At 39.6% G+C, this 19,437-nt stretch overlaps 1 protein-coding gene across 1 annotated transcript in view; it reads right to left on the bottom strand.

Moving 5' to 3' along the window:
- The window catches only part of LOC121879483 (homeobox protein SIX3-like), a 33,611-nt gene extending 14,681 nt beyond the window's left edge, over nt 1-18,930 (bottom strand). The window contains exon 1 of the mRNA XM_042386130.1: nt 18,065-18,930. Within this exon, the coding sequence (XP_042242064.1) occupies nt 18,065-18,720 (656 nt within the window). The 5' untranslated portion in view covers nt 18,721-18,930. The remainder of the gene's footprint in view (nt 1-18,064) is intronic.
- Nucleotides 18,931-19,437: the final 507 nt, after the last annotated feature.

Consider the following 19,437-nt stretch of genomic DNA (forward strand, 5'->3'; position numbering starts at 1 on the left):
TAATAATAAAAATAATAATAATAGTAATAATAATAATAATAACAATAATTCACTTATAATAACTCACGTCTCTTCCTATCGTGTTGACATAATCACAAGGTTCGTATTTCAGGAAATGAATTATCTGACAAATTATTTGAAGAATTGTTTAAAAAATTTAATTTATAGACTAATATCGGAACCCATTTTGTTATTTTATAATTATAGATTATTGGTTGTTATTTTTATGCAGAATGTTCTCCAATACTTGATGATGTTATTATGAAAATGGTATTCTTAATATTTCTCAAGTGAAATATTAAGAATAATATCTATAGGAAGCTTTCTGTGGTGGATTCGGGAACGGTCCAAGTATTTATTATTATTATTATTATTATTATTATTCAACAAGACATGATACAGGTTTTTTGTCATTTTATCCAAGACATTGTGGTAATAATAAAGTTGTTATTTTCGTTATTCCAGGCTGTAGTTCACACGTCCCAAACTGGTCGTCCTTATAATAATGAGTCGCCACACATCGTACACACCAGGTAAGTCGACCTGCAGCTTCCCCCTACTAACGTGAGTACAGTACACCCAACCATACCTGTTGTAACTTACGGGTTAAAGTGTGAACAACTCCGCAACTATCCAGCGCAGTTTCAAATTCTGCGCAACACCTCCTGCATTGTTTTAACTTCAAGGGAAAGTAATTCTAAAAGTATACATTGTGAGTAGTGGTGTGTAGTTGTGGTTGTTAGCCATCTGGGGTGAGTACAGTACAGTAGTTCCAGAAAGCGCTAATTATCCCTGTAGTTTTAGGCGGCAGCGGCGTCGGTCACCCTGGCGCAGTTCTACTTGAGCTTTGTGTAGTTTGAGGCGCAGTTCCTTCCTCCGTGTATCCAGAGGCGCACTTCCAGCCACTAAATCATCAAATCCACAATTTTTGAGGACAATTGTTCATCTCCCGCGACTCGGGGGGATGGATGAAACTGTGGACAAGACAGCTCAAAGCCACCCGGGGCATTACGGCCGAAACTCCTGTGGTCTGATGTAGGGAAGATCCACCCTTAGTGAGGTTGTGGTGGTTAGCGCTGTGTTGAACCATATGTCGACGGAATAAAGTCCTGCAGGTATAGAGTCCCGACCGTGTCTTTGTCAGTCTGTGAGGTACAGTACAGTGCAGTATATATATATAAATCGGTTATTATATCTATCGGTATATAAAAAGGTGCATATAAAATCGGGTTGTATATATAAATAGGTTTGTATATATAAATCGGCATATATATATATTTGATTATATATATATATAGGTGTGTGCTTTTAACTAGTGCGTCAGTGAATAGATTTATTTCCTTCCACACAATCATCACTCGTAGATTAATTTGTCCCATTCCAACTACCTATACGAGAAAACAAACAAGCAGAAAAAAAACAAACAAACAAATGCATCAATCGTATAAACGTACCCCGCCCCCCCCCTCACCTCTCAGACCTCCTCCCCCGCTCACCCCTCTCAGACCTCCTCCCCCTCACCCCTCTCAGACTCTCCCCCTCAAAAAAAAAATACAAATCGGATACATAGTCACCGTGTAGAAAAAACGAGAGAGAAGGAGAGGAAGTGAGGGAGTAATAAAATATTAGTATTAGTAGTAGTAGTAGTAGGGAGACGGAAGAGAGGAGAGAGTGAAGGGGAGTAATAAAAGTAATGATGATGAGGAACACGGAGAGAGAGAGAGGGAGGTGGGGGAGGTAATAAAGTGAAGTAGTAGTAGGGAACACGGAGAGAGAGAGGAGGAGGGAGGTGGGGGAGTAATAAAAGTAGCAGTAGTAGGGAGACACGGAGAGAGAGGAGAGGGAGGTGAGAGGAGGTAATAAAAAGTAGTGATAGTAGGAGACGGGAGAGAGAGAGGAGAGGGAGGTAGAGAGGGAGGTAATAAAAGTAGCAGCAGTAGTAGGGAGACAGGGAGAGAGAGAGGAGAGGGAGGTAGAGAGGGAGGTAATAAAAGTAGTAGTAGTAGGGAGACAGGGAGAGAGAGGAGAGGAGAAGAGAGAGATGCAATATATAGAAAACGTTAAATAAAAATCCCAATGGTGAAATGACAAAACGCCACCATGTACAGTATATCTATCTCTGTGTATGTATGTATATATATGTATGTACGTATATGTATATATCTGTGTGTATGCATATATGTGTGTGTGTTGTATATAAAAAAAAAAACCTACATAAAAAAAACTAGAGAAAAACACTCGACATCATCCCCCAGATTTGATGAGTTAGGTCCCCGCCGCTCCGACCAGCCAAGAAATAAAAGCGTTCTATTACATTATTGTGGCAATTTTAAAAAAGCGAGCCCTGAAAAGATGATGGCTCGGGGCTATGACGGGGTTGGCTTGTTAAATGCCATTTGGAGTCGGCAAAAAAAAAAAAAATGCTCTCCATCACCGTGAAAACTCTCATCTACCTTTACGTGAGGCTGAAAATTATTGCTAGAGAGAGAGAGTAGAGAGAGAGAGATGGGTTGAGAGAGAGAGAGAGTAGAGAAAGATAAATGAATGGGTTGAGAGAGAGAGGGGGGTAGAGACAAAGAGAGAGAGAGATAAACAGAGAAAGTGAGAGAAACAGAGAGAGAGAGAGAATGAAGGTAAATATATACGGGCTTTAGTCTCTGGGTCTCGGCTGTGGCAGGTTGGGAGAATTATTTTTTATTAATGGGAGTTTACTGTGTGTGTGTGTGTGTGTGTGTGCGTGTGTGTATGTGTGCGTGTGTGTGTGTGTTTAGGAAGAGCTTTTGTGTGTACCTTGGAGACCGTTCGTGTATGTATGTATGTCGGGGAGTGGAAATATATATGGATGTGTATATGTGTGTGTGAGAGAGAGAGAGAGAGAGAGAGAGAGAGAGAGAGAGAGTGTTTCTAACCAGTCTTTATTACTCTATTTGAATTTCATTGTTATCCTCTGTCCTGCATCGTCCACTGAAGAACCGGAAGTGAGGAGGAGGAGGAGGATGAAGAGGAGGATGAGAGGGGGAGTTGGAGGATGAGGAGGAAGAGAAGGATGAGGAGGAGGGAGGAGGAGATAGGTATTCATTCATTATCTTTTCGTTAAAAACTGTTCACCTCCTGCTCCTCCTTCTCCTTCACCACCTCCCCATCCTCCTCCTCCTCCTGCTCTTCCTCCTCCTCCTTCTCCTCTTCCTCCTCCTCCTCCTGCTCTTCCTCCTCCTTCTCCTTCACCACCTCCCCATCCTCCTCCTCCTCCTGCTCTTCCTCCTTCTCCTCCACTACCCAAACTCTTCACAACATAGTAGGAATGGATTAAATAAAACGCCCTAAAACAGGTGACTAATTCCATCATCTATTGTCACTCCAGGTAAACTAATTTAACGTTAAATTAAAATATACCTGTGATATGAGACGATAGAATGACATCACTACCTTTCCATCTGTGATTCTATAGCAGGAAACCTGTAGTAGCAGTTTTTCCCTTGCCTTTTCCCCTTTCCCCACCCCCTTTCCCCTCTTCCCAAATCTCCTCCCTCTTAGCAACAGATAAATGAATCCTGATGTTAAAAAAAATAACAAAGTTTGCATGTGCGACGTCGTCTATGAACAAGGCAGGTGACCACACACACATACTGATGCTGGTGCTCACTTGCCAGCACAAAGTCTTGTTCGCTAACTCTGTGCTGGCGGACATCCTCTCTCTCTGTCTCTCTCTCTCTCTCTCTCTCTGTGTTCCTCTCTGTCTCGCATTTTAATTACCTCTCCTCTTTCTCCCTCTCTTTTTCTCTCGTTCTGTATTTGTCACTTTCCGTCTGTCTGTCTGTCTGTATCTCTGTCTACTTGTCCGCTTTCTGTCTGTGTCTGTTCGTTTCTCTGTCTGCCTGTATGTCTGTCTCTCTTATACACAACAATAATACAACAAATAATATTATCATCACCTCCTCCTCCCCGAGATATAATACAAATGTCTGTATGTCTGTCAGTCTGTATGTATGTCTGTATGTCTATGCGTCTGTATGTCTGTATGTCTATGTGTCTGTATATCTGTCTGTATGTCTGTCTGTATATCTGTATGTCTGTATGTCTATGTGTCTGTATGGCTGTGTCTATGTCTGTGTGTTTGTATGTCTATGTGTCTATGTCTGTGTGTCTGTGTCTGTATATCTGTATGTCTGTATGTCTATGTGTCTGTATGTCTGTGTGTCTGTATGTCTGTGTGTCTGTATGTCTGTATGTCTGTATGTCTGTGTGTCTGTGTGTCTGTATGTCTGTATGTCTATGTGTCTGTATGTCTGTATGTCTGTGTGTCTGTATGTGTCTGTATGTCTGTGTTATGTATGTCTGTGTGTCTGTGTGTCTGTATGTCTGTGTGTCTGCATGTCTGTATGTCTGTATGTCTGTGTGTCTGTATGTCTGTGTGTCTGTATGTCTGTATGTCTGTGTGTCTGTATGTCTGTGTGTCTGTGTGTCTGTATGTCTGTGTGTCTGTATGTCTGTATGTCTGTATGTCTGTATGTCTGTGTGTCTGTATGTCTGTGTGTCTGTATGTCTGTATGTCTGTGTGTCTGTGTGTCTGTATGTCTGTGTGTCTGTATGTCTGTATGTCTGTGTGTCTGTATGTCTGTATGTCTGTATGTCTGTGTGTCTGTATGTCTGTGTGTCTGTATGTCTGTATGTCTGTGTTATGTATAATATGTTTTTTCTCACTATAATTTTTCCGTCCCCTCGTTGGTGTCTCTGGTAATTACAACCATGACCGTTCATTAATCAGTGCAGGTCCTAATGTTGTTGTTGTTGTTATTACTTGGACGGACCGGAATAACATTATGATGATACAACTACAACTATAACTACAACTATCACTACAACTATCACTATAACCATAACTACACCTACAACCACAACAACAACTACAACCACAACTACAACCACAACTATCACTATAACTACAACCATAACTACACCTACAACCACAACAACAACCACAACATCAACCACAACCACAGCAACAACCACAACCACAACAACAACACCTCACCCCAACCTCTAATACATTTTGTGAGGTGAGTAAATTTAATTATATATATAGTACAAAGCTGCACCTAATCTTGTGTGAGTAATTAATTAGACAATGTGGTTTATTAGCATTTATTCTTTCTTAAGGTACTGCTGGTAATTAGTCTTGATTACATATATAGAAAATACATACTAACTAGCATATCTAATTATATACATACATACATATTTATATTCATACATACATACATACAGAGGTCATATAGTGTGTAAAAAAAAAGTATTCATCTTTTTAGAAGGTAAATATGGTAGCGCGCGGAATTAGGGTCATGAGGGAGCCTTGCCTTGCCCTGGTCAACACTTGAGTCATCACCTCACCGTAAATATATATAACTTAATACCCTTTAACATCCTCCTCCTGCAGTAGTAGCAGTAGCAGGGAGTATATGAGGGCTACTGTTCCTGCTACTGCCACCTGCCTGCCTGCCTCCTGTAGCTATAGCAAGTCAAGATTCTATGGCCGTCGTAAACTAAGTGTAAACCTGATTTAACTTTTGATTCTGTAGATACAGTAATTAGTGTGAGTGAGTGTGTGGTGGCGAGGTGTGTGTATGTGTGTGGTGTTGAGTGAGTGAGTGTGCGTGGTGGCGAGGTGTTGGAGTGAGTGTGTGGTGGCGAGGTGTGTTGAGTGTGTGTGTGGTGGCGAGGTGTGTGTATGTGTGTGTGCGTGGTGGTGAGGTGTGTTGGTGAGTGTGTGGTGGCAGGTGTGTGAGTGTGTGTGTGTGTGTGTGTGGTGGTGAGGTGTGTTGAGTGAGTGTGTGGTGGCGAGGTGTGTTGAGTGTGTGTGTGTGTGTGTGTGTGAGAGTGTGTGCGTGTGTGTTGAGTGTCTCAGGTTGGCGCTCAGTTAACCCTCACTTGCCGTAGTCTTGTAACAGTATTCCAAAAATCGATTCATTATACCCCAGTGTTAGGAGTGTGTCAGCGGCCCCTTACCCCTCCATGGTGGCGACGGCTGCTGCTGCTGGTATTGGTGGATGATGTACAGTAAACAAACACGCTGAGTGGCTGCCTCAGTACAACGGCGGCGGCGATGATTGGTCCGGCGGATTTCGGGTCAGATGCTGAGTGGCTGGGGATTTTGTATTTGAGTTTCAATATCTCTCACAGTTACTAACGTTTTCAACATGGGTGTCCAGTACAGTTCAGTATTCCAGTGCTTTTTTTTTTAAAGACGGGTTTAATTCTAGAGATCTTTTAATTAATAAGAGTACAAAGCGGACAGTAAGGCCGGGGAGTGAGAGCGGCTTGTGTGGGAATAAACGTTGGTGGACTGTTTGTGTAACAACTGTTTGTCATGTTATTCATGAATGTAACTCGTGATTGGCTGGTCAGTTTCAGCAATTAGAACTTGTGGGTTGTCCAGTAGTGTTGGTTCTAGTTGTGTTGTGGCCACACTTGACGCAGGCGTTGATGGTGTGTGTGTGTGTCGGGGCCGCACACACACACACACACACACACACTCACACACACACACCTGAATTTAAGTCCTGTAATATCATGTTCTCTAAATTGCAGTTCTGTAAATCTATTAAGTCTAAATTATTACGCGCGTTCAGTAAATCTGACAGTCAAAATCATTTGCTTCTCCACATTTTAGTGATGCAAATTTAGGCTCTGTAAATATACGTCCACTAAATTATTAGTTTCTGTTAAATTAGATCCTATACAGTTTGTGTACAGTCCACCCAAAATTAATACCATATCAAAATCCGTGTTTCCCAAAAATCTGATTCCTCAAAATTTTGGCCCTCTGAAATTTGGGCGACAGGGGAGTGGGGTGGGGGGTGGGGGGTGGGGGTGGGGATGGAGAGTAAAAGTTTGTAGGGGAGATGAGAGAGTCGCTATCAAGCCACAAACATAATACTCCTGAAGACCAACACATTATCTCTTATCACTGACACAGAGACACACAACGAGACGCCTGCCTGCACTCTGGAAACAACGGCCCCCTTTGTCACCACCAACCACTACTGAAGGGGGAGCGGGGTGACAGGCTGCAGGGGGCCGTATAGTGTACACGGGGAGTAGCTGATATAGTCTGTACGGTATTTGTGAATAGAATCGGTAGCTTTATATAGAATTTAGAGTATCGGTATATGTTTTAAGTACACGGTGTATATATATAAATCAATTCTTATTAATATACGGTACAGGTATATTGATTCTTATTAAATATAAGGTACAGGTATATTGATTCTTATTAAATATACGGTACAGGTATATTGATTCTTATTAATATACGGTACAGGTGTATTGATTCTTATTAATATACGGTACAGGTATATTGATTCTTATTAAATATACGGTACAGGTATATTGATTCTTATTAAATATACGGTACAGGTATATTGATTCTTATTAATATACGGTACAGGTATATTGATTCTTATTAATATACGGTACAGGTATATTGATTCTTATTAATATACGGTACAGGTGTATTGATTCTTATTAATATACGGTACAGGTATATTGATTCTTATTAATATACGGTACAGGTATATTGATTCTTATTAATATACGGTACAGGTATATTGATTCTTATTAAATATACGGTACAGGTGTATTGATTCTTATTAAATATACGGTACAGGTATATTGATTCTTATTAATATACGGTACAGGTATATTGATTCTTATTAAATATACGGTACAGGTATATTGATTCTTATTAATATACGGTACAGGTATATTGATTCTTATTAATATACGGTACAGGTATATTGATTCTTATTAAATATACGGTACAGGTATATTGATTCTTATTAAATATACGGTACAGGTATATTGATTCTTATTAAATATACGGTACAGGTATATTGATTCTTATGGTGAAATTGTGATTAAATGATGAAGATGCATTGTGCGATGATGATGATGATGATGATGATAATAATGACGACGGTGATGACGATTAATAATAATGATGATAATAATGACGATGATGTGACGATTAATAATGATGATAATAATAGTGAGGACGACGATGATGATTTAATGATGATGATGATGATGACGATTAATTAATGATGGTAATGACGAAGATGATAATAATAATAATGACGTTGATATTAATACTACTAATAATGATGATGATAATAATGATAATAATAATGACGATGATGATAAGAGAGAAATAAATCCGCCGGCAGTCGTCCACACGCCGCTAACCAACCGTCGAAATCTCTGCTGCGTCTGCCATCGCCATTTTGTGTCCGCATGTCGCCAAGTTTGTCTCCATCGTCATCGTAATACCGCAAATTTTCTCCACGATCTACTGTAGATAACCGATAATGTCTGCCATCGTCAATTCTACTGTAGTATAAACGCCAAATATTTGTCTGCCATCGCCAATTCTACCTAGATAACCGCCAAACACAACTACTGTAGTATAACCGCCAAATTGTCTGCCATCGCCAATTATAATGTAGTATAACCGCCAAATGTTTATCTGTCATCGCCAAGTGTGTGTGTGTGTGTGTGTGTGTTGATCATCGCCAAATATCCGTCTTCCATCGATAGTTCAGCGATTCGCCAAATCTGTATCTACCAGTCGTATCTGCTTTAGTAATCGCCAAATATTTATCTTCCATCGCCAATTCTACTGGAGTATAATCGGCGAATGTCTGTCTGTCATCGCCAAATCAGTATAAAGTAATTATTTTAACTATCTTACTCCAGCGATGATCAGTATAACATGGAGCTAAATTTACCAAGTCCCTTACGATAATATTTTTTTCCCTCGTATCTTGAAATGTATAGAGGACACACTTACCTGAGACACACTTACCTGAGTTACTTAAGCCACGATACAAAGATAAATTCACATAAGATCGTAAGTAAGAATTTTTTTCCCCCTAACTAGTTGAGTTCCTGAGGCTACGACGCAAAATAAGATTAACATAAAAGTCGTAAGTTTAAAATTGTATTCATAATTTTGACTCACTCGTCCATTATGGCACCGACACTGCACTGAGATTCTACTTTAACTTGTAAGATAAGTTTAATATAGCGTAAGATAATATAAGACTTAAGATCAATGGGGTAATATTATATGGAGTGAGTGTAGAATTTTTCTCTACCAGTTGTATAAAGAATCGTAAGACATTTTGAATCACTTGAAGATTAGCCACTAATTTCTTTTACCTTATGATTAACGCTAAACTAAGCTAATCTATTCTAACTTAAATTAGTCTAATATAACTTAACCTAACCTAATATAACCTAACCTAACTTAGTCCGATATAACTTAACGTAATATAATCTAACCTTACCTAATTTAACCAAGCTTAACTTAATTTAACCTAACCTAACCCGATGTAACCTATAACATAATGTAACCGGACCTAACATAATTTAACTAAACCTAACCTAATATAACGTAACTTAACTGCCTCCCCTCCCTACCCTTCCCCCCTTAACCCCCCCCCCTCTCCTCCCCTCCCCCTTCCCCAAGTAAGCGTCAGGATAAAGTTTAATCAGCCGATGAAATAAGCCAGGGTGTCTAATCTTCAGGTGATCCAAAAATTCCACCCCCCCTCTCCCCTCTCTCGTTTCACCCCCCCCTCAATATACAGGGTGATTCAAAACAATATTACCAATTCTATTATCGCCGCGTATTGTTTCTCATTATTGGCAATACTGTTATATAAATCGTTGTGTGTGTGTGTGTGTGTGTGTGTGTGTGTGTGTGTGTGAACAGTGCAGGTTGAGCGGGTTAGGTGTGTGTAATAGCGCATTATCTATCTTCTAATAAATTGTTATTAAAGTCTGGTGTTTTGTTCTTATACAACGGTGATAACATTTTTTTTTTTACTTCTGAACCACTCTATATATTACACTACAAACCACGCAGTGTAGAGAAGGATAAAACGAAGGGTAATTTAATAGAAAGATGAATAAATATGGGAATAGTAGAAACGGGAATAATAATAATAATAATAACACACATACACAGGTATATTAACGTCGTACAGGCAAAGTCTTTAATTACTAACTTACTCGGTATTAAGGTCAATGTTCCTCTCACTATATACCTAATGACTCCAGGTATTAAACACAGGTACTGATCTCTTCACACAGGTATATCTCACATTACCGTAAATGTATTGGTAGACACGCCTGCATGTACTAGTGTTATATAAATCATGGTGGGAATTGTTGTGTGTGTGTGTGTGTGTGTGTGTGTGTGTGTGTGTGTTATGTAAAAGGGAGTTGGTGTTGTGTGTATTATTATTATTATTAGAGTAGTAGTAGTAGTAGTAGTAGTAGTAGTAGTAGTAGTAGTAGTAATAGTAGTAGTAGTAAAACACGACATTCTAATCACAGCGTTATTGTTATTTATTAATGTTTCTCTACGTCTTGTTAAAACCCCAAATAATGGCTAAATGTTTTGTTTGTGTTTGGCAAAAAAAAAGTACTTCACCGTTGACCTCCCCCGAGAGATATTTGATTGACTATAAACGGCCTTATACACCAGCCTGTGAAAAATAACATTTATATCCATAGTGCCAGATTTTTTTTTTTTTTTTACATTTTTCCCTCACTCTCTTGTTTTACCCTAGAGGGGGATGAAGGAGAGGTGACGAGGAATAAGAGAGAGAGAGAGAGAGAGAGAGAGAGAGAGAGGAAGGAAGACAAGATAGCATATAAGGAGAGACTGTGAATTATAATATACACAGAACTGTATGTATGTATGAGTGCGTGCGTCATGTTGTTACGGCACTTCACAGCGTTATGATAGCGGTGAACAATAACAAACACTATATTGGTTATAATTTACGTTACTCAGCTCCTGGTGCCACGAGGGGACGAACGAGGGGAGATGAGGTAGGGGTGAGAAATGGAATGAAGAGAGGGGGAGTAAGGGGATAAGGGGCGTCCAGTATCACCCTTCTTCTTTCTTCCCCTCACCTCACTATAGGAAGGGGTGAGGGGCGTTTAGTATCACCTCTTTTTCCTCCCCTCACTAGGATGGGATGGGGGGGGAGGGAGAGGAAGGGAAGGGGAGGGAGAGGAAGAGAAGGGGAGAAAGAGGAAGGGAAGGGAAGGGAGGGAAGGGATTTAACGTCACTTCCCGTTAAATATCAGAGAAAAATACAGTATATGTATTATGTATTGTCTACAACTATATTACCAAACACTGTTATTGTATTTAGCTACGGCTGTATTTACTGTATGTGCTGTAGCGTATATATAATGTTACCGGTGTCGTGCACTGTGTATTAAACTGTATAATCTGTATTTTCCTGTAACAGCGTTTGATGTAAATAAGTATTAGTGTGACTGTATTTGGCTGTAATCCTCTGTAACTTCGTTTATATTGTATAGCGAACGAGGGAGTCACACACACAGACCACCAGGACTTCAACTCCTATGCGTATTAAAGTAATCATATTTACAATACGTCACTATAAGTCCACTATATCACCATTTAATATATATACTCACACCATAAACACATTACTGCCACTACACATTCAGTTCTATATGACTTATACAGCTAGTTTACACTCCGCTCTTGTTTATTAATAACTACCTCTGTTCCTGGAAGCAATTCGTTACGTCACTATTTCGTTACTTTCGTTATAGCCCATTCACTCAACCAGCCATTACGGTCACTCTTGTTCTGTTATTATATGGACGTGCATCATATAGTAGATAGATTGCGTTATATTTTTCATGGACATTTATTATATATTTGTATATTGTGTTATATTGTACTCTTGGCTGTATCTGTTATCAATAATAATAATAATAATAATAATAATAATAATAATAATAATAATACCGTGATAATATTATTTTAAAAACAATAAAAACAATAATAAAATAATAACTAATAATTACAACATTGACACAAATATCCCCACGTAATATAACTAAAGAATTAAATAGAAATACCTGATTAATTAATTATTAAGCCCATAACGCTATAACATTATCAAGATTATCATAGATTTTGTCATCGTTCACACGCCCTTCCGGCTCTTGTATTTTTAACAAGAAATAATTGAACACTTTTGTATCATGGCATTTTATGTTGTAGTATTGTATCGCTTTTAAAATATTATATAATTAATTTAAATACGAAGGTAATAATAATAATAATAATTATATTGTAATAATAATAATAATAATTTTTTAATTTTTCAGTATTTTCCTGTTTTAATAATAATAATATAATCGAACTACAGAAAAGTTGAACCATCGTAATACTAACTATCCACAGTGGTCGTTTGGGTACCTCTAATAGGGTAATTTAGCTACAATTCCCTCCCCTCTTTATGCTCCCTACTATTTTATAAACATCTACTATAAACATCTATGCTATATTAAACCACTATGCTATATTAAACCACTATAAACATCTATGCTATATTAAACCACTATAAACATCTATGCTATATAAACCACTATAAACATCTATGCTATATTAAACCACTATAAACATCTATGCTATATTAAACCACTATAAACATCTATGCTATATTAAACCACTATAAACATCTATGCTATATTAAACCACTATAAACATCTATGCTATATTAAACCACTATAAACATCTATGCTATATTAAACCACTATAAACATCTATGCTATATTAAACCACTATAAACATCTATGCTATATTAAATCACTGTATATATTGATATTTTATAAACATCTACAATACCTTGACTAAAAATACAATTAATAACTCACGGACAATATTTCCTACAATACCTTAGACTTAAAATACAATAAATATCCCAAATCATACAATATATACACCTCCACTGCATACATTATACAATACCCTAAAATATCCATCTAAAAATACAATACATAACTTAATTGTATATTTCCTACAATACCCACAATACAACAGCTCACAAAATAATACAATATACAACATCCTGAACTAAACTCGTTAAAATGCCGTTTATTTACGGGTTACATACAATATATTTATTTTATTTTCGCCTCTATTTTATTTTTCTAAGTTACTTAAGTCTGATTGGAGTGTTAATCTGTTTACTTAAAGTCTGATTGGAGTTTTAATCTGTTTACTTAAAGTCTGATTGGAGTGTTAATCTGTTTACTTAAGTGGTACGGATTAGCTGTGATTGGGTCGATCGGGTAGCAGCGGTCAGTGTCATATTTATTTTGCGGTTTAGGGGATCTGATTGGTGCGGTCCGTCGGAAATTGACTTGAGGTAACCAATTAGCTGTCCTTATACCATGAGTTGACCAATTAGCTGTCCTTATACCATGAGTTGACCAATTAGCGGCCTTCTATCATCAGTTGACCAATCAGTGGCCTTCTATACTATGAGTTGACCAATCAGCTACCTTCTACTATCACTTGTCCAATCAACGGCTTTCTGCCATGAATTGACCAATCAGCGGCCATCAGTTAACCAATCAACAAGTCTGTATTGTATTTCAACCAATTAATTTATCGTAAAATATTACAGTAAGTACAGTTAAGTTTGGGTTATATTCTGTATTATCAGGTTAATTCAGAATACTGTATTTATTATACTGTGTAATGTGTGCGTGTGTGTGTGTGTGTGTGTGTGCGTGTGTGTGTGTGTATACTGTATTCCTCCGTTACAGTCATATATATACATACAGTATACCATAATACACCTCCATTACATTCCTAAAATATCATAAAATACAGGATTATTCTCCACCCATTACAGGATTAAGGTATCGTATATAGGTCAGTTCTCCATTTACAGCCTGAGATATACTTTAAAAAAAAACCACTTGACCCTAAACTTTCACCTTAAAATCAAAACTCTTCTCAGGGGATATTTTTAGGTCCCCTCGAAGCCCTTAAAGATATCCTACCACAATCACGTGACTGTTTTCTATCGGTGAGAATTTTAAGGTTTCCCCAATAAGAGAAGGTTGGAGATCCGGTTGAGTGAGATTAAAACCGTTTAATAATGGTTCCTAAAGTCAATTATTTCAATCAGTATAAAGTAATATCCCTTAAACCATCGTATAAACCTGTAGTTAAACCAAAATAAAACAGATTCTTAGTTAAATCTCCTGAAATTAGCTTCGAAATGGACCCCCTAAGTTAACCCACAGAAATAAACCTCTTTAATAAACCTAAAATATAAACCCCTTTAGATAAGCTTCCTAAAAATAAACCCTTAGATATAAACCCTCAACCTAACTATTATAATTGCGGCGAAAATATAACGTTGCCTCAGTCTTAAATCTTGTAATGGAAGTCCAGAATTCTAATGGGTCCTATTCCTAATGGGTCCTAGTGCTAATGGGTCCTAGTGCTAATGGGTCCTAGTGCTAATGGGTTTCAGTCCCAATGGGCCCCAGTGCTAATGGGTCCTATTGCTAATGGGCCCCAGTGCTAATGGGCCCCAGTGCTAATGGGTCCCAGTGCTAATGGGTCCTATTGCTAATGGGCCCCAGTGCTAATGGGCCCCAGTGCTAATGGGTCCTAGTTCTAATGGGTCCCAGTGCTAATGGGTTTCAGTCCTTATGGGTCCCAGTGCTAATGGGCCCTAGTCCTAATGGGTTTGAGTCCTAATGGGTCCGAGTGGGTTTGAGTCCTAACGGGTTTCAGTTTCAATGGGTTGTCCTAATGGGCCCAGTCTTAATGGGTCTCACTCTTAATGGGTTCAAGTCCCAGCCTAACCTAACCAGGAAGAACTCTTAGATAAACCTAAGGGTGTAAATAACGGGGATTCCCTTGCAATAACGAAGGATGCCAAAAGTGGTTTCCCTGCAATAACTCGCACTAAGTAACGTGGTTTTCTCTGCCATAAATCACACTAAATAGCGAAATTTTCCTTGCAATAACACACTAAATAACAGAATTTTCCTTGCAATAACTCACACTAAATAACGTAGTTTTCCCCGCAATAACTCAAACCATCAATAACATAACGCCTCCATCGCTCCGCCATCACACCGCGCGTCGTTAAGGCTGGTTATTTATTCACTTATCCGGTTATTGATGGGCGGCCGGTTACCAGTTAAACGCTTGGAGTGTGGTCGGTCGGTCGGTCGGTCGGTTGGTCGGATGGCGGACAGCGTGAGGGAGTGTTTCGTCCGCATCTTGCTGTGTGTGTGTGTGTGTGTGTGTGTGTGTGTGTGTGTGTGTGTGTGTTTTACTTAGATGTTTAGAAACTACGTGAACGAGCGATGAATATTAGTAAATATATAGAAAACAATTATTTTTTTATCTATCTATGTCTTTCTTCACTAAAGTTAATATTATATAAAAAAATGATTAATTTATACTCAATTAAATAGAGAATATTTTTTTCTCGTCACCAAAATATGAAAAAAAGTTGGAGATGAAATAAGAGACTTCTAGACAACGATTTATCGATGGAATCACACACACACACCTCGACGACATAACGACAGACAAATGATAAAGATATCTACTATAACCCGACCATCAATAACACACAAATACCAAGACGTAATAACACTATAACTACCACTTAAACAAGATAATAAAGTGATTATGTTAATTATTAGTGTGCGTGTAAGAACCTCCCAGAGTGTGTTTCCTGGTTTATTTTTAAGAATATAAAATAGCGATAAATTATAGGGTCGTTAGTACACAGTAGCCAAAGATTATACCAAACGATAATATATAATTGTTCATATAATTTATTTTAGAGAAGAGCGGAAATTGTAGGTCATATACGGATGTGGTTTTGTATGTCGAAAAATATTATTGAATTTTATTTAAGAAAATACTGAGTCTTGGTATATTGGTAATAATGATACTACTAATGAAGTGTTGTTAACAATTATGTTGCCATCATGATGATACAATAATAATGATAATATTTTTTATACGACTACTACAGTACTACTAATAAAATATTAATTTAATCAATATCATTACTGGTATTATTATTTTTATTATTATTATCACTCATTATATTATAATTATTACTATTATAATATTATAATTGTTATTATTAATATATTATAATTATTATTATTTCTATATTATTATGTTTATTATTTTAGTAGATTTATTACTATTACTATTAGTTCTAACGGTAATAATAATAATAATAATAATAATAATAATAACAATAATTATAATAATATAATATAAATATTATCATTTATATTACACACAGTGAATAACATTAATAAATAAATAACTTAATTCACATCAAAAAATAAACAGTAAACTAACTCTCAGGTGAGTCTTTAGTTATAATCACAGGTATATAACAATTCTTGCCACCTGTTAACTTAAGCATAGGGACGGCAAGGTGTAGATGTCTCATTATTGTATGGTTTGTGTACAGTATATGGGTAAGGCAGTTCTCTTATTTCATACTCTCAGGCCGCGTCCATCGATGGCTTCTGGTCTTAGTATCTGTGCCGTGTGAGACAAGATTGAGCTCAGTGTGTTGTCTGTGAGTTGGAGAATGAGTTTAGTGAAATATACTTTGTGATCGGTGGTGTTAGTCTCAGTTTAATCAATGACATAGTGAGATCGAGCTTAAGTGATATATTCTGAGCTCAACTGTGACGCACTATTATTAATCTCGTTGGTACACGCCGCTTATGACGCTTATATGGCTGAGATTAGCGATCATTTCCCTGCAGAGTAAGTTTGGTGAGCTCTGTATAGTGAGCTGAGGAGCCAAGTATCGTGTGTCGTTTGGTAAGCATATTAGCGCTTGGGAGCCATCAGGACTGAGCTCAAAGATAACCTATTGGGCTCATCCTTTGCTCATACTTCAAACATGGCTAGTATATGCACACACATACATACATACATACATACACACACATACACACATACATACATCCATACACACACGCACATCATACTGGTAGACCGGATAATTAATATCGGATAAGGAGCAATAGAATAAATAAAAAAAAAGATGGCTGAATAAACGCAGAAACGCAGACAGGGATCTTGATGAACGCTCCGCCGGCGTTGTTTCTCTGGCGCCGGGGCGTTGAACAAAAGCGGTGGTGGTGAGTGTTTAGCGCTAATCAGCTATTGTTCTTGCTGAACGATTCAATATGGCCCGTAATGAGGGGCCCGGAGATGTGTGTGTGTGTGTGTGTGTGTGTGTTACTTAGGCTTCGCTCTTGTACATAAGGGGAGCTGGTGATGAAGGTGTACTCTTGCAAGTGTACATATACGCAGGGGGATTTAATGGTGTACTCTAAGAAGAATGTAAAGGTAAGGATGTACTCTGAAAAGTGTAAATACATATGAGGAGGTGTTGGTACACTCAGGTACTTACAGAAGGGGACGGAGCAGTGTGTGAGACTGAGGTGGGACAACAGCCGTAACAAGGGAACACGGGTCTTATTTATTATACTTGTGCTTCTACACAGTTTGTCTGTTAAGTTATCACCAGAAACTATATCGCCATTTAATTTTTTTTAATTATAATGGATTATTGGGATGTGTAAAATAATATTCAGCTAATATTCATGTTTAATATCAGCGTGTGTTTGGCATGAAGGTGCACACAACTGTGTAGGGCAGCATTAACAGGGATTACCGTACCTCGTCCGTTATTAACTCGGGGTTGGGTGAGGAGGATTTTCCGGGTCATCTCTCGTGTTAGGGGAGTGTATTGATCAAGGGCCTCGCAGCCCCTCGTGTTAGTTTTAACTGGGCTGCCCCGAGTCATTATGTCTCGTTACAACCATGAGCGATGAGACGCTCCTTCAGCACGGTGTTGCAGCACGTCTAATTTGTGGCCACACCCGATAATTACTCATTTCAATAAAGGCGCTTGTCCTTACCCGCTGTTTTACGGCTATGATCAAATATTTACCGCTGGTCACACTCTTGGTGATGTCCATAATTGTGGTGAACCTCCTGAGGGTCGTAGGAGCCTGATTATAGTGAAACGGACAGGATGGCGCTGCCCTCTGACGCCTCCCCGCGGCTGGGTCTGGACTCTCGCCCCTACACCCGGCGGGTCGCCGCAGTTACTTTCAAATTTACAACTTGGCTTACCTGTTCTTAGCGGCTGCTGCTCTGTCACGCTGTCGACGGTTCTTGAACCAGTTGCCGACCTGTGTGGGGGTGAGACCCGTGGCCGAGGCCAACTCCCTCTTCTTGCTGGGGTTAGGGTAAGGGTCCTGCAGGTACCATTCTCTCAACAGCGATCTTGTGCGTTCCTTGAAGCAGTGGGTCTTCTGTTCGCCATCCCAGATGGTCCTCGGGAAGGGGAACTTCTTACGGACGCGGTACTTGTCGACGGGCCCAAGCGGGCGGCCGCGGAGACGCTCTGCCTCTTGGTAGTGCGCCTCCAGCCACAGCGCCTGCAGCCGCGCGTGAGAAGGTTTGGAAAATCTGTGTGACTCCATGATAGCGTAGAGCTCGCGGAAGTTTCCCACGTGGAAGGAGACAAGAGCCCGCGCTCGTAGCACCGCCTCGTGCTTGTTGAGGTCGTGAAGGTGAGGGTGAGCCACCGGCAGTGACCACAAGAAGCGTCCAAGGCGCTCCATGTCGCCACTCTCTTCCAAAGTTTCGCAGACGGCGGCCACCTGGGCGGCGGTGAAGGAGAGTGAGGGTAGCGCCACTATCGGAGTGGGTACTACAGGGCCGCCAGAGCCTCCTACGCTGCTCCCTGAGGAAGCACTAACATTTGCTGCAAGTCCGAGCACCATTGTGTGTCTCACACACTCAACTGCGTTACACCACTGCAAATTACACGGCAGTTCACCGCCACACTCACTAAACAGTAACTACTGTGGTCATGCTCAACGCGCAGCAGCTTCTGTCCTTGCGAGAGTCTGCTCACCGTGTTGCTGTCGCGCCTCTCGCGGTAGTAATGGAGTCCCGGTGAGGTAGAGAGAGGAGCTGTGACGTGGGGCGGAGCTTCGCGCTGCACACCGGCCTTACTGGAGACCGCGCGGTCATTGGTGGCGGTGTGCACGGCTCCCCCGCCCCTGCTACTCGCTCGGCGCTCATTTGTTAACAGTAGTGTAGTCCGCCAATAGAGCGCGGAGTGGGCGGAGTCGGACAGGTCCCCGGGTTTACCATCTCCGGGAGGCGGTGCCCGCGTGTCACCACCGCTTCCCGCCGCAGCCACCAACTGGCCACGGTCGCACTCTGGAATGCAAATAGCTGTGTATTGAGTTACAAAGTACATTGTTTTGTGGCCGATGTTTGACATTTCAGCTGACATACTCGTCCCTAAATGAAGTGGCTGGTCTCCGTGGCCCACGGTGATAAACTAGAATTCATCAGAGGCGGAGTCAAGGCTGCCAGGGCACGACTCACCAGCTTTTGGACTTAATTAAAAGAGAGAGAGAGAGAGAGGATATTGACTGCCACAGAGGGTGTCAGATAATCACAATATTCACATATCATTTCAATTCAGA

Source organism: Homarus americanus, unplaced genomic scaffold (assembly GCF_018991925.1).
Source record: "Homarus americanus isolate GMGI-L3 unplaced genomic scaffold, GMGI_Hamer_2.0 scaffold33176, whole genome shotgun sequence".
NCBI classification, from domain to species: Eukaryota; Metazoa; Arthropoda; class Malacostraca; order Decapoda; family Nephropidae; genus Homarus; species Homarus americanus.